The sequence below is a fragment of the Macaca thibetana genome, chromosome 2 (genome assembly GCF_024542745.1).
Source record: "Macaca thibetana thibetana isolate TM-01 chromosome 2, ASM2454274v1, whole genome shotgun sequence".
NCBI classification, from domain to species: Eukaryota; Metazoa; Chordata; class Mammalia; order Primates; family Cercopithecidae; genus Macaca; species Macaca thibetana.
In genome coordinates, this window is record NC_065579.1 from 103,478,384 (window position 1) to 103,494,455 (window position 16,072).

Genomic DNA, 16,072 nt, shown 5'->3' on the forward strand with positions numbered 1-16,072 from the left:
ACTTGGCCTGCTTCCCCAGTGATGCCTTTCATTCTAGGGTGAAGCACCTAGAAAGTCAGCAGCCCACAGGATATTTGCACATTGTCTGGCAAGCTGGTAGAGGAGACCAACACAGAGACGTCTCTGTTTGGGGGAATAGGCTGTTTCCCAGAAGAGAAAGGTTGTGGGGAAGATAGTCACTCTGCTGCCTTCATAAGGAGCCCTCCCTCAGTGTCACCCCCTCCACCTTACCACCTGCTCTGTCCTGACTTCAACTTAGACTGGGACTGCCCTCTAATCTTCCTCTCTACAGCTGGGTTTGCTACAAGAACAGAGTAGTACTTGGGACCCTGGAACCCACCTGCTGTGGCTATGGCAACCCTCCTGGACTCTTAGCCTCCCCTTTCTCACTTAGTGGCAGGGATCCCAGAGCAGCACCTCCCATGCCCAGCACACAAACACCATGGGCACAAGTGCCATGGAAGACAGGCACAGGACCTGGCAGCCCATTACTACCTTTCATCCTCTTGGGCTGCATCCCATTGTGGGCTGCAAGCACAGAGAGGCTGCTGTGTCAGCTGTCCTTGTTTAATGCTCTGGACCAGTTTAGACACTCAGAGACCCCAGCATGAAGGTAGTGCTGCAGCAGCTTGGGTCTTGGGATCACTGGGAGGTCAGGCAGTATGTCTGTGACTGGCGCCTGGGGCCCTACCTTGTAACTGCCACAGTGGCCACCCCGGGATGGGTAGCAGAAGTTCTGCTGGTAGGTGGTCCTGGCATGGGAAGGCTGGACCTGCACAAAGTGGACGAGGCGCTGGGGGAGGCCACTGAGTCCTGGGCCTGGTCGGAAATCAGCCTGGTAAGAAGATTCCAGGGGCCCTTGCTGGCGCAACTCTATCTCACAGGGTGCCCAGCGCAGGAAGGTGTGCCGCTGCCACAGGCGCTCCAGGTCCTTCCGCCTTCCAATTCCCTGCAGCAGGCAGTAGGGGCCCTCCTCAACGATACGGGCCATTGGCCCATATTCCTGGCACCAAGCACCTTCTTGGACCCCTCCTAACCCCAAGTCTGCTTGGTGATGCCTGTCCTAGGCCAGGCTGTCTTGGCCTGTACCCTGGCCTCCTTGGCCTGTCTCCCCAGTGATGTCTTTCATTCTAAGGTGAAGCACCCAGAAAGTTAGTGGCCCACAGGATACTTGCACATTGTCTGGCAAGCTGGCAGAGGAAACCAACATAGAGATGTCTCTGTTTGGGGGAATAGGCTGTTTCCCAGAGGAAAAAGTTTGTGGGGGAAGATAGCCACTCCTCTGCCTTCATAAGGAGCCCTCCCTCAGTGTCATCCCCTCCACCCTACCACCTGCTCTGTCCAGACTTCAACTTAGGCTGGGGGACTGCTTGCCATTCTTCCTCTCTTCGGCACTCACTTTGTCAAAGGAAGTACGGTTGTCATGCTTGGAGAAGAAGTGTTGCTGCGCCGGCTCCTTGAAAGATAGTGAGAAAGAAAGTGAATAGGGAAAATGATGCTTATTTACCCGCCCTTACCCGGATCACTGCCTCAGGGTCCCTAATGGAGGGAAGTCACCAGGAGCCACTGCCCCTAAGCTGCTAAACTGCCAACAGACAGAGGACAGAGACTAATTAAAGCAACACTTCAGTCCTGGGATATCTCAACCTGGGACTTTCCCTGAAGCAGAAGACCGTGGAACCCTTATTGAGGAGGGTCCTCAATAAGGAGGCATCTGCTAGGACATCCTCCCATCAGGGGAGCAGTGGCTGAGTTTCAAGCTGGGCCTTAACTCTGATTGCCCAGCACTTGAGTCCTCTCCTCCCCTGCATCCACACTTACTCCCCCATCAACATACCCAGACTCTTGGCCCTAAATGCCATCTGAAAACTGGAATTTCTATCTCCAGCTCAAATTTTCTCCTGAACTCTGGGCTCAGTAGACAACTGCCTACTCCACATCTCCATGTAAATGCCCAATTGGGCATCTCCAAACATATGACTGAGCTTTGGGTCGTCCCAGACACACTCCACCTACAGCCTCCCCCAGCTCAGACTACGGCAGCCAGATCCTGTCAAACACCTTGAGTCCCCTAGATTCTCTTCTCTCATACCCCACATTGAATGTGCCAGTATCCTGTTGATACTGTGGTCAAAATGTGCCCAGGACCAGACCACGTCTCAGCATGCCCACTGTTTTCCCCGATCCAAGCCACATTCCTCTCTTGCCAGAATTTTTTTTTTTTTTTTTTTTGAGACAGAGTCTCACTCTGTCCCCCAGGCTGGAGTGCAGTGGCACGATCTCGGCTCACTGCAAGCTCCGTCTCCTGGGTTCAGGCCATTCTCCCGCCTCAGCCTCCCGAGTAGCTGGGACTACAGGCGCCTGCCACCGCGCCTGGCTAATTTTTTGTAATTTTAGTAGAGACGGGGTTTCACCGTGGTCTCGATCTCCTGACCTTGTGATCCACCCGGCTTGGCCTCCCAAAGTGCTAGGATTACAGGCGTGAGCCACCGCACCCGGCCTCTTGCCTGAATTATTGCAAGAGCTTCCTGCCTGGTGTCCCTGCTTTCAAACTTGCCCCTCCAGTCTGTTGTCCACTTTGCAGCCAGCATAATTCTGTTAGTACATAAATGAGAGCACATCTCATTTGCTGAAAATTCACAACAGTTCCTCCTATTTGTGGTAGCCAAAGTCATCATAGTGGTCTGTGAGACCCACACGATATTGGTCCTTCTGTTACCTCCAGCCACACTGATTTCCCCACTGCTCCTCAGACATACCAGGTGCTCCCACTTAGGGCTTTGCACCACCTGTTCCAATTCCCTCACACCTCCCTCTTCCTTCCTTGAGCACTAGGCCAATGGTTCCATCACTCTAACTGTGCATTTTTCACCTGCTAACATACTATATTATTCTATATGATGTTCCCCCCACCGATGAGAACATCGCATGCCCCGCCATTAGAACATAAGCTTCTTGTGGGCAAAGGTAGTCTGTCTTGCTCATATCTATAACTCCAGCACTGCTCAATATATGTTGCTGTTAAATCAATAAACAGGCTGGGCACGGTGGCTCACACCTGTAATCAATCCCAGCACTTTGGGAGGCCGAGGCAGGTGAATCACCTGAGGTCAGAAGTTTGAGACCAGCCTGGCCAACATACTGAAACCCCGTTTCTACTAAAAATACAAAAATTAGGCTGGGTGTGGTGGCTTACGCCTGTAATCCCAGCACTTTGGGAGGCTGAGGCGGGCAGATCACTTGAGGTCGGAGTTCAAGACCGACCTGGCCAACATGGTGAAACCCCGTCTCTACTAAAACACACAAAAAAATTAGCTGGGTGTGGTGATGTCTGGCTGTAATCCCAGCTACTCAGGAGGCTGAAGCGGGATAATTGTTTAAACCTGGGAGACAGAGTTTGCAGCGAGCTGAGATCGTGCCATTGCACTCCAGCCTGGGCGACAGGAAAAAAAAAAAAAATTAATGAACAGGGACAGAAGGTCCTGGCCCAAGGGAATTTACTTTGGCTCAGTTGGAGCTAGAGCCTTGCTCCACTCCCAGGCAGAGAAAGACCATCTTTTAGGCCTGCAGGCTTCAGCAGGAATCTGTCCCAAGACCACCTTCTTGCCTTTGTGACTGGCTTCTGCCCTCAGAGCCATACCCAGCCACTCAGTTTCTCCTGCTGTAGACCTGAAGTGGCCAGATCTGGTAAGGTCAGGCTTGGCTGGCTTGGGAGTATAGGTTATGGCTGACAGCAGGTCCCCAGATAAAATCCATTCTAGGCCGGGCGCGGTGGCTCAAGCCTGTAATCCCAGCACTTTGGGAGGCCGAGACGGGTGGATCACGAGGTCAGGAGATCGAGACCATCCTGGCTAACACAGTGAAACCCCGTCTCTACTAAAAAAATACAAAAAACTAGCCGGGCGAGGTGGCGGGCGCCTGTAGTCCCAGCTACTCGGGAGGCTGAGGCAGGAGAATGGCCTAAACCCGGGAGGCGGAGCTTGCAGTGAGCTGAGATCCGGCCACTGCACTCCAGCCTGGGTGACAGAGCAAGACTCTGTCTCAAAAAAAAAAAAAAAAAAAAAAAAAAAATCCATTCTAGATCCCTGAGCCAGAATCTTCAGGGTAGAATTTATTGTATATGTATTTAAGAGTTCCCTTTTTAGAACCGCCTGCCTTAGACAGTCCGATGGTAGTCTTCAAGCAGAATGAAAACTCCAAGAAGGTGGGAAGCTTTCATTCCTCAACATGCAAGCTGAGGCTGGGCACAATGGCTCACGCCTATAATCCCAGCAGTTTGGGCGGCAGAGGCACGTAGATCACTTGAGGCCAAGAGTTCGAGACCAGCCTGGCCGCATGGTGAAACCTCGTCTCTACTAAAAATACAAAAATTAGCTGGGTGTGGCGGCGGGTGCCTGTGATCCTAGCTACCTGGGAGGCCGAGGCAGGAGAATTGCTTGAACTTGGGTGGCAGAGGTTGCAGTGAGCTGAAATCTCGCCACTGCACTCCAGCCTTGGCAACAGAGAGAGACTCTGTCTCCAAAAAAAAAAAAAGCAAGCTGAGGCCGAGTGCAGTGGCTCACACCCATAATCCCAGGACTTTGAGAGGCCAAGGAGGAAGGATTGCTTGAGCCCAGGAGTTCAAGACCAGCCCGGGCAGCATGGCAAGGCTCCCAGATACTGTCTCTACAAAAAAATTAAAAAAACGCCAGGCGTAGTGTTGCATACCTGTGGTCCCAGCAACTAATAAGGCTGAAGTGGAAGGATCACGTGAGCTTAAGAGGTCAAGGGTGCAGCCAGGCGCAGTGGCTCATGCCTGTAATCCCAGCACTTCGGGAGGCTGAGGCGGGTGGATCACGAGGTCAGGAGATCGAGACCATCCTGGCTAACACAGTGAAACCCCGTCTCTACTAAAAAAATACAAAAAACTAGCCGGGCGAGGTGGCGGGCGCCTATAGTCCCAGCTACTCGGGAGGCTGAGGCAGGAGAATGACGTAAACCCGGGAGGCGGAGCTTGCAGTGAGCTGAGATCCGGCCACTGTACTCCAGCCCGGGCGACAGAGTGAGACTCTGTCTCAAAAAAAAAAAAAAAAAAAAAAAAAAATTCCATAGACCAGGCGGGGTTACTCACACCTGTAATCCTGACACTTTGGGAAGCTGAGGCAGGCAGATCACCCTAGGTCAGGAGGTTGAGACCAACCAGGGCAATATGGTAAGACCTTGTCTCTACTAAAAATACAAAAAAATTAGCTGGACACAGTGGTGGGCACCTGTAATCCCAGCTACTCGGGAGGCTGAGGCGGGAGATTTGCTTGAACCCGGGAGGCAGAAGTTTCAGTGAGCCGAGATCACACCATTGCACTCCAGCCCCGGCAACAAGAGCGAAACTTGAAAAAAAACAAAAACAAAAACAGAGCAGCACCAGGGATCCCTTGTGATGTTGGTCTACCACCACAGTCAACTGTGGTGTTAGATACACAAAACTACATTGGCGATAACATTTTAAAGCTCTTTTTTTTTTTTTTTCGAGACAGTGTGTCATATTGTTGCCCGGGCTGGAGTACAGTGGCTCGATCTCAGTCCACTGCAACCTCTGCCTCCTGGGTTCAAGCTGTTCTCCTGCCTCAGCCTCCCAAGTAGCTTGGATTACAGGTGCCTGCCACCATGCCCTGCCAATTTTTTGTGGTTTTTTTTTTTTTTTTTTTTTTTTTTTTTTTGAGACGGAGTCTCGCTTTGTAGCCCAGGCTGGAGTGCAGTGGCCGGATCTCAGCTCACTGCAAGCTCCGCCTCCCGGGTTTACGCCATTCTCCTGCCTCAGCCTCCTGAGTAGCTGGGACTACAGGCGCCCACCACCTCGCCCGGCTAGTTTTTTTTTTGTATTTTTAGTAGAGACGGGGTTTCACCATATTAGCCAGGATGGTCTCGATCTCCTGACCTCGTGATCCGCCCGTCTCGGCCCCCCAAAGTGCTGGGATTACAGGCTTGAGCCACCGCGCTAAAAACCACCGCGTCCCTGGGTGGGCCCGAACAATTTTTTGTGTTTTTAGTAGAGATGGGGTTTCACTATGTTGGCCAGTCTCAAACTCCTGGCCTCATGATCCGCCCACCTGAACCTCCCAAAGTGCTGGGCACCCAGCTAAAATTTTATAGCTCTTTTTTTTTGTTTGTTTGTTTTTTCTTTTTTTGAGACAGAGTTTTGCTGTTGTTGCCCAGGCTGGAGTACAATGGAGCAATCTTGGCTCACCACAATCTCTGCCTCCTGGGTTCAAGTGATTCTCCTGCCTCAGCCTCCCAAGTAGCTGGGATTACAGGCCTGTGCCACCACCCCCGCTAATTCTGTATTTTTAGTAGAAATGGGGTTTCACCATGTTGGTCAGGGTGGTCTTGAACTCCTGACCTCAGGTGATCTGCCCACCTTGGCCTCCCAAAGTGCTGGGATTACAGGTGTGAGCCACTGTGCCCGGCAAATTTTATAGCTCTTTTTTTTTTTTTTTTTTTTTTGAGATGGAGTCTCGCTCTATCGTCCAGTCTGGAGTGCAGTGTCGCCATCTTGGCTCACTGCAAGCTCCGCCTCCTGGGTTCACTCCATTCTCCTGCCTCAGCCTCCTTAGTAGCTGGGACTACCGGTGCCCGCCACCATGCCTGGCTAATTTTTTGTATTTTTTAGTAGAGACGGGGTTTCACCATGTTAGCCAGGATGGTCTTGATCTCCTAACCTTGTGATCCGCCCGCCTTGGCCTCCCAAATGCGGATTACAGGCGTGAGCCACTGCGCCCTGCTCATAGCCACTGTGCCCAGCCTATAGCTCTTAATACACACACACACACACACTCACACACACACGTACAAGTAAAACTAGGGAAATTTGAATGAACCTTAGTGCTTATGTCAATCAATGTCAATGTCCTGGTTGTGATATTATACCATAGCTTTGCAAGATGTTACCATTGAAGGTAACCAGGCAAAGTGTAGAAGAAATCTCTATTATTTTTTACAACTGCTTATGAATTGATAATTATTTCAATGAAAGTTTCAATTAAAATCTAGGAGTCTGGGGCAAGTTTCAATTGACCCCCAAATTTCTCCCGTGTCTATCCTCAGCTACCAAATTGCACTTAGCCCTAGAATGTATATGTCTTTCCTGTCGGAGGCACCTCTGACTGGAAATTCACTATTCCTATAGTGGCAGGATAATTTATTGATGCCCAGTGAGTTTTGTTCTCTCAAAACTGTGGGAGCTTGGTGAGAAGCACAATCATTTCCTCTCTACCCAGGCAATTCTGGGTATTCTTGCCCTGCAAAGAATGATCACTAGCATCTTTGTTTCTTAATCATTCAAGGCTCCTTTTCCATCGAGGTGGTAAAATCCATGGTTTCTGAACAGGTAGAGCTAGGATTGGGATTCCATCTTAAGAAGCCTTGGAAGAGAGGTGGGTTTCCTTGGAAGGGGCAGTATTTGCATGTGGTAGGGCTAAGGGCCCCTGTGCGGGCTGGGCAGTCTGCACTAAGAAAGGAGGCTCCTTGGTAAACTGAGGGATGGGATGGCAGCAGGGGCCTAGCAATCATGGCACTGCAGGTAAAGAAACTGCACCCAACCAGACAGAACTCTTGTCCAACCTGAGGAACTAAGAGGACCAGAATTATATTTCCCAAGAATCAGGCAGTTGAAGGCTGGAAAGAGATTAATCTGCTTTAGAAGAAAAAATGAAAAAAAAGAAAAAATAATTTTCTTGCATCTGTATGTCATGGACAAAAATTTTACAAACCAAAGGAGAGTGGATGCTACATCTTAGAAAGGCTTTAAACAATAGCTAGGCCGGGCGCGGTGGCTCAAGCCTGTAATCCCAGCACTTTGGGAGGCCGAGACGGGTGGATCACGAGGTCAGGAGATCGAGAGACGATCCCGGCTAACACGGTGAAACCCCGTCTCTACTAAAAAATACAAAAAAATAGCCGGGCGAGGTGGCGGGCGCCTGTAGTCCCAGCTACTCGGGAGGCTGAGGCAGGAGAATGGCGTAAACCCGGGAGGCGGAGCTTGCAGTGAGCTGAGATCCGGCCACTGCACTCCAGCCTGGGTGACAGAGCAAGACTCCGTCTCAAAAAAAAAAAAAAAAAAAAAAAAAAAAAAAACAATAGCTAGAATCTGCCTGTAATCTCAGCACTTTGGGAGGCCGAGGCAGGCAGATCACAAGGTCAGGAGATTGAGACCATCCTGGCTAATACTGTGAAACCCGTCTCTACTAAAAATACAAAAAAAATTAGCCAGGCATGGTGGTGGGTACCTGCAGTCCCAGCTACTTGGGAGGCTGAGGCAGGAGAATGGCGTGAACCTGGGAGGCAGAGCTTGCAGTGAGGAGAGATCGAGCCACTGCACTCCAGACTGGGCGACAGAGTGAGACTCTGTCTCAAAAAAAAGAAAAATACGATAGCTAGAATCTGCCAGCTGAAACCTGGTACCTCTCAGTCAATGCAAAATGAAAATGTGCGGCCGGGCGCGGTGGCTCAAGCCTGTAATCCCAGCACTTTGGGAGGCCGAGACGGGCGGATCACGAGGTCAGGAGATCGAGACCATCCTGGCGAACACCGTGAAACCCCGTCTCTACTAAAAAATACAAAAAACTAGCCAGGTGAGGTGGCGGGCGCCTGTAGTCCCAGCTACTCGGGAGGCTGAGGCAGGAGAATGGCCTAAACCTGGGAGGCGGAGCTTGCAGTGAGCTGAGATCCGGCCACTGCACTCCAGCCTGGGCTACAGAGCGAGACTCCGTCTCAAAAAAAAAAAAAAAAAAAAAAAATGAAAATGTGCAACTTCTCTGAGCAGTCCTATTAATTAAAACAACTTTAGACCTAGGAAGAACCATGATATTTGACATTTTTTTTTTTTTTTTTTTTTTTTTTTTGAGACGGAGTCTCACGCTGTTGCCCAGGCTGGAGTGCAGTGGCGCGATCTCGGCTCACTGCAAGCTCCGCCTCCTGGGTTCACGCCATTCTCCTGCCTCAGCCTCCTGAGTAGCTAGGGCTACAGGCGCCTGCCACCGCGCCCGGCTAATTTTTTGTATTTTTAGTAGAGACGGGGTTTCACTGGTTTTCACTGTGGTCTCGATCTCCTGACCTTTGTGATCCGCCCGCCTCGGCCTCCCAAAGTGCTGGGATTACAGGCTTGAGCCACCGCGCCCGGCCGATATTTGACATTTATATAACCTGAATCCAAGACACAGATTACGCTACTTGGGGCTGCTGCTAATGCTAGTAAATTTTTTGTGTAGAAAATCCTTACATTGATCTGCAGCCAAAACATGTCCCTTACATGTCTGTTTCTGAGTAATGAGTTTTTTTTTTTTGGTTTTTTTTGAGATGGAGTCTCGCTCTGTCGCCCAGGCTGGAGTGCAGTGGCCGGATCTCAGCTCACTGCAAGCTCTGCTTCCCGGGTTTAGGCCATTCTCCTGCCTCAGCCTCCCGAGTAGCTGGGACTACAGGCGCCCGCCACCTCGCCCGACTAGTTTTTTGTATTTTTTTAGTAGAGATGGGGTTTCACCGTGTTAGCCAGGATGGTCTCGTTCTCCTGACCTCATGATCCGCCCGTCTCGGCCTCCCAAAGTGCTAGGATTATAGGCTTGAGCCACCGCGCCCGGCCTCTGAGGAATGAGTTTACCAGATTGATAGGATGTTCCAATCTCTGGGAGGAGAGCTGCCACTGAGGGCAATGACAAACATACAACAGGAAGTCTCTGGGTTGCTTCTCTTTCTGTACTTCCCACATCCCATCAGTCTCAAAAGGGAGGTAGCCCTGGATTGACAGTCTGGAGCTGCATCTGGGCCTGGCTTGGTAGGCTGTAGCAGGCAGCCCTTGCAAGTGCATATGCTGAGGAAGTTCAGTTTCCATAAAATAGCAGCCTCCAGGACCCTAGTCTCAGCCTGGGAAAGCAATTCATAGAAAATCCAGATGGCAGATCAAATAGGACCTGGCAAAAGCCTGGGAAGCAAGAAGGTGCAGTGGGTGGTACCTGTTTCAGGCACCCCTTCACGTCCTTCTGGGCCTTCCTGTACCCAGCTGTTGCTCTGGAGGCCGACCTGACTGCACTCAACACTACACTCCCTTTGTTCTGGCCACCAGGGAGCCCTGGGAGGAGATGGAGGAAAAGAGAGAGGAAGTGTTTCTTCTCTTGGCTCCCTCCTAGGCACTTCCCACCTGGTTATGTCTCTCTACCTAGGATTACTGCTCCTGTCAGGGTGACCCTTTCCATACCTTTATCTCCTTCTCGATTCTAGACGTCATGCCTCCCCCTTGTCCCTTTTGCTCAGTAGTACTAACCACTTGGTTGCTACCAGCCTGTGGGACTGCCTTTATCTGAGGCTGTCACAAGCAATCCTTTGTAAACATAACCTTCTGAGTTCTGCTGAGTATGCTTTTTACTATTATGACTCTGATTTTTTAATTTTATTTCAGACCGAGTCTCACTCTGTCACCCAGGCTGGAGTGTGGTGGTGCCATCTTGGTTCATCGCAACTTCTGCCTCCTGGGTTCAAGCAATTCTCTCTACCTCAGCCTCCTGAGTAGCTGGGATTACAGGTGTGCACCACCATGCCCGGTTTAATTTTTTTTTTTTTTTTTTGAGACGGAGTTTTGCTCTTGTTGCCCAGGCTGGAATGCAATGGCACTATCTGATCTTGGCTCACTGCAACCTCCACCTCCTGGGTTCAAGCCAGCCTCCTGCCTCAGCCTCCTGAGTAGCTGGGATTACAGGCATGTGCCACCAAGCCAGGCTAATTCTGTATTTTTAGTAGAGATGGGGTTTCTCCATATTGGTCAGGCTGGTCTTGAACTATCAACCTCAGGTGATCCACCCCAGTGCTGGGATTACAGGCGTGAGCTACTGTGCCTGGCCTATTTTTTTTTTTTTTTTTTTTGTATTTTTAGTAAAGATGGAGTTTCACCATGTTGGCCAGACTGGTTTCAAGCTCTTGACCTCAAGTGATCCATCTGCCTTGGCCTCCCGAAGTGTTAGGATTACACGCATGAGCCACCTTGCCCAGCCATGACCCTGATTTATGATACACGGTGCCCCTTCCTTGTCTCCAGGCCTGTAAGTAGTAAAGGGCCTATGGCCCTGTATCCCTTTCCTGTTCTCCAGAAGCCTGTTATAGCCACTCCAGGCTACCTGTGCCATCACTCCTTTCCAGTATTCCCTGGCCAAATGTGTAGGCCAGTACCCAGCTGCCTCCTGTACTACTTCCCTGACCAGAGGAGGCCTCCTACTAATTTCCAAGGCCCTGGACTGTGAAGCTGGCTGTGGGATGGACCATGGGCTTTCTTAGCATTAAGGAATCTGAATGTGAAGATAGTTGTCAGCAAAACTCAAAGCTTACTTCCTGGGTTCTAGAGGCTGTCTGCCTGTAGCTACCCACCCCAGCTAGGCCCTTACCCTTTGTCCATCTAGAAAGGGCAGTGAGCAAGACGGTTCAGTTTGGCACTCACTCTTTTCTACCCTGTCTGTAGGGGAAAGATCTGACATCTCAGAGAAGAAAGGTAAAGCTCGTCCCAGGGATAGGTGTCAATACAGCCATGGAAGGGATGGGATGATGCTCTTGGGTTCTGGGAGAGGCAAGAACTGGTCCAGTCACCCCCACTGCCTTCAGGTCTGCCTTGTACCTGACATCGCTGCAGGAACACTGCTGGAGGCTGGGGCTTGGCTGCAAGGCGGTATTCTCTAGCACTTTCACTCTTGAATTGGCTTCTGTAGTGCCCATAGAAGCCATTGTTGTGCTATAACAAGACAGGAATGAGGATAACTCACTCAAATCTCGACCATGAGTCCTAGACCTCAGGTCCCCAACTGAGGGTTCCAGGAAAGCCAGACCAGAAGCCCCTTCTGGAAGTTCCTGACAGAATAGAAAGAATCTAAGGAGTTAGGACACTCCTGGAGATGGGCCAGTATAGAAGTGTCTTCATCCATCATTGGGACAGTTGAACTCAGCTGTAATGACCCACTTGGGCTATGCATGTGTAGGGAAGGAGTGCCATTCATTCAGAGGAGAGAGTTGTGGGCAGGGCCACTGATCAGGGGTGTGGTCCTTCCCTAAAGAGCCAGAGAAGAAATCCCCTTTGTTGTTCTCCCCACAGGTTTTTTTTTTTTTTTTTGAGACAGAGCCTTGCTTTGTTGCCCAGGCTGGAGTACAGTGGCACAACCTCAGCTCACGGCAACCTCTGACTCCCAGGTTCAAGGCATTCTCTTGCCTCAGCCTCCCAAGTACGTGGGACTACAGGCGCCCACTACCATGCCAGGCTGATTTTTTTTTTTTGAGACGGAGTCTTGCTGTGTCACCAGGCTGGAGTGCAGTGGTGTGATCTCAGTTCACTGCAACCTCTGCCTCCCTGGTTCAATCAATTCTCCTGCTTCAGCCTCCCGAGTAGCTGGGATTACAGGTGCCCACCACCACACTTGGCTAATTTTTGTATTTTTAGTAGAGACAGAGTTTCACCATGTTGGCCAGGCTGGTCTCGAACTCCTGACCTCGTGATCTGCCCATCTTGGCCTCCCAAAGTGCTGGGATTACAGGCATGAGCCACCACGCCTGGCCTGGAGGGGATTTCAGAGAGAGGAACTGTCAGGAGACAGAAATAAGCAACTATCAGAGGTTCAAGAAAGGGGCTGTACTGTGCTGATGTCATTACGTGGACACTCTGTGGATGATCATGTCTGGGAACTCCTATGGCCCAGCCTCTTTGTCCTAAGTTCTCCCTGGAGAGGATGGGTGTGTCTGGCCCTCTACAATTATAACCCTGAGCAGAAGAACCCGTCCTAAGCCTGCCCTCTGGCCATGACAATGGGCTATTTAACAGGACTAGAAAGCCTCATATCTTTCCATCCAAAGACATGGATCACTTTGTCTGTCTATCCTTCTCTGTCAGAAACCCCTCACTCTCTATTCAGGTTAGTTCAACAGTATTTATCGAACCTTTATTGTCTTCCAGGCATGGGGCTGAGCATAGGAAATACAGATGGACAAAAACACAGTATTTGCCCTCAAAATGTTCCCAGACTAGAGAGCAGCCAAACTCCAAAAGTTTGAGTGGCTCAAACAATTAACTAGGAATAAATGGAGTGGCTAGAGGACTAGGAGTTTCCACTAGCTTGTAGGAGACCATGATGCATGGAAGGGGGCAAAGTGTTAGGAAGACTAGGCAGCCTCCAGGGGTGACCTCAAGATGGTGGAGAGGAAGTGGGAAGCTCAGGGTCCTATTCCAGGTTAGATGCCAGATGAAAACCTCTTCACTTCACTGTCATAACTCAGTCAGATTTTGGGTACAATCAGAGGGCCGGGGCCAGGATTAACATAAAGTGCACTCTTACCCAGGAGCCTACTAACGCACTTTGCATCTTTCCAAGAAGGGAGCAGAAAAGGCAAACTTCCCTCTTGTCTTTTTGGAGGATGTCTTCAGGAAAGAGAATCTCTGGAGGTCAATTCTTTTGTTGCTTAGTGACAAGGGAAGGTTGTGACTGCATAATGCTGCTGCTGTTTGTTGAGGTAGCACATGGCCTGTTGCCCCTTTGTCCTTGCTGCCCGAGTTCTTCTCTATGAGAAAAACCTGCCCCTTGGCATTAACAGCCTGAAAGAGCCCTTATGTATAGAAACACACAGGGCTCCATGGTAGAGTCTAATGGATTCGCAGCCAATGAAATATTCAAAGAACATTTTAAATGTGGGCAAATCCTGCATTTAAAAACCTATGCATTCATACTGCCAGGAATATAAATTTAGAAAGCATTCCATGGAGTCAGAAGAAATGTTAAAGAGTTTGGTGGCTTTTAGGATAAAATTACTGCTTCAGAATAGGCTTTGCCAATTTATCTCTTAGGAGTTTGTGGTGACTGGGAATGCTAATCATGACAGGTGAATGTTTCAAGGGCCGAGTAAAGGAATAGAGTATAACAGAAGAACAGAGAAGGAACTTGCAAAGATTTGACATTATGGTTCCATTCTGAGCTACCCTTGGAAAAATTATTGACTGAATTCTCTCTTATTTGTAAAAGAGGGACTTAAACAGTTCACCCCCTTTAGTAACCATGGTGGCTCATGCCTGTAATCCCAGCACTTTGGGAGGCTGAGGTGGGCGAATTGCTTGAGCCCAGGAGTTAAAGATCAGCCTGGGCAACATGGTGAAATCCCATCTCTACAAAAAATACAAAAATTAGCCAGACGTGGTGATGCGCACCTGTGGTCTCAACTATTCAGGAGGCTGAGGTGGGAGGATTGCTTGACCCCAGGAGGGCGAGGCAGCAGTGAGCCATGACTGTGCTACTGCATTCCAGCCTGAGAGACAGAATGAGACCCTGTCTCAAATAAATAAATAAATAATACAAATATACAAAACAATGCTATGATTTATGGATACAAACATATGAACTGGCTGGGTGTGGTGGGTCACTCCTGTTATCCTAGCACTTGGGGAGGCCAAGGCGGGCAGGTTGCTTGAGTACACGAGTTCAAGACCAGCCTGGTCGATATGAGACCCTGTCTCTATTTTTACATAAATAATTTTTTTTTTTTTTTTTTTTTTTTTTTTTTTGAGACGGAGTCTCACGCTGTTGCCCAGGCTGGAGTGCAGTGGCGCGATCTCGGCTCACTGCAAGCTCCGCCTCCTGGGTTCACGCCATTCTCCTGCCTCAGCCTCCTGAGTAGCTAGGACTACAGGCGCCCGCCACCGCGCCCGGCTAATTTTTTTTTGTATTTTTAGTAGAGACGGGGTTTCACTGTGGTCTCGATCTCCTGACCTTGTGATCCGCCCGCCTCGGCCTCCCAAAGTGCTGGGATTACAGGGTTGAGCCACCGCGCCCGGCCAACATAAATAATTTTTAAAATATAATTATTAAAAATAAAAAGCATGGGCTGGCTGCAGTGGTTCACGCCGGTAATCCTAGAACTTTGGGAGGCCAAAGTGGGCAGATAACCTGAGGTCAGGAGTTCAAGACCAGTCTGGCCAAGATGGTGAAACCCCGTCTCTACTAAAGATACAAAAAAAATTAGCTGGGCATGGTGGCATGCGCCTGTAATCCCAGCACTTTTGGAAGCCAAGGCGGGTGAATCACAAGGTCAGGAGATCAAGACCATCCTGGCTAACACGGTGAAACCCCATCTCTACTAAAAATACAAAAATTAGCTAGACGTGGTGGCACACACCTGTAGTTCCAGCTATTCGGGAGGCTGAGGCAGGAGAATCGCTTGAACCCGGAAGGCGGAGGTTGCAGTGAGCCGAGATCATGCCATTCCACTCCAGCCTAAGTGACAGAGCAAGACTCCATCTCAAAAAAAAAGAAAAAAAAAAGCATGCATAGGAATGATGGGAAACAAATATAGGATATAAATCGACTGGCGGCCGGGTGCAGTGGTTCACACCTGTAATCCCAGCACTTTGAGAGGCCGAGGCGGCAGATAACAAGGTCAGGAGATCAAGACCATCCTGGCTAACACGGTGAAACCCCGTTTCTGCTAAAAATACAAAAAGAAATTAGCTGGGTGTGGTAGCGGGCACCTGTAGTCCCAGCTCCTCAGGAGGCTAAGGCAGAAGAATGGCAGGAAAAGAAAAGGAATCACCTGGGGAGGGGAGCAAGGGGAACGGTATCAGGGAGGACAGAATGGAGCTTGAACTCTGTCTGTAAAGCTTTTACTTTTTTTTTTTTTTGAGACAGAGTCTCGCTCTGTCGCCCAGGCTGGAGTCCAGTGGCCGGATCTCAGCTCACTGCAAGCTCTGCCTCCCGGGTTTACGCCATTCTCCTGCCTCAGCCTCCCGAGTAGCTGGGACTACAGGCACCCGCCACCTCGCCCTGCTAGTTTTTTTGTAGTTTTTAGTAGAGACGGGGTTTCACCGGGTTAGCCAGGATGGTCTCGATCTCCTGACCTTGTGATCCGCCCGTCTCGGCCTCCCAAAGTGCTGGGATTACAGGCTTGAGCCACCGCGTCCGGCCTTACTTTTTTTTTTTTTTTTAGACGGAGTCTCGCTCTGTCGCCCAGGCTGGAGTGCAGTGGCACGGTCTCGGCTCACTAGACTCCACCTCAGGTTCACGGCATTCTCCTGCCTCAGCCTCCCGAGCAGCTG

General features: G+C 50.1%; 3 protein-coding genes across 5 annotated transcripts in view; 1 reads left to right on the forward strand and 2 right to left on the reverse strand.

Annotated features, from left to right (window-relative positions):
• The window catches only part of TCTA (T cell leukemia translocation altered), a 405,836-nt gene that overhangs the window by 158,295 nt on the left and 231,469 nt on the right, over positions 1–16,072 (forward strand). The gene's annotated exons all lie outside the window — the stretch shown is intronic.
• The window catches only part of CCDC71 (coiled-coil domain containing 71), a 224,062-nt gene that overhangs the window by 15,161 nt on the left and 192,829 nt on the right, over positions 1–16,072 (reverse strand). The gene's annotated exons all lie outside the window — the stretch shown is intronic.
• C2H3orf84 (chromosome 2 C3orf84 homolog) lies at positions 523–14,451 on the reverse strand. The gene is made up of 4 exons (XM_050781006.1): positions 13,329–14,451; positions 11,627–11,740; positions 1,400–1,456; positions 523–970 (listed from the first exon to the last, which is right to left on the reverse strand). Exons 1-4 carry the CDS (start codon positions 13,353–13,355, stop codon positions 554–556), a joined length of 615 nt encoding a protein of 204 aa, XP_050636963.1. The 5' UTR covers positions 13,356–14,451; the 3' UTR covers positions 523–553.

Coding starts and splice junctions, on each gene's coding strand:
- C2H3orf84 (XM_050781006.1), bottom strand. CDS start 13,355: ATGCAAAGTGCGTTAGTAGGCTCCTGG. Junction 1,457..11,626: donor TGTTCCTGCAGCGATGTCAG/GTACAAGGCAGA, acceptor CTATCTTTCAAG/GAGCCGGCGCAGCAACACTT. Junction 971..1,399: donor ACCGTACTTCCTTTGACAAA/GTGAGTGCCGAA, acceptor ATCGTTGAGGAG/GGCCCCTACTGCCTGCTGCA.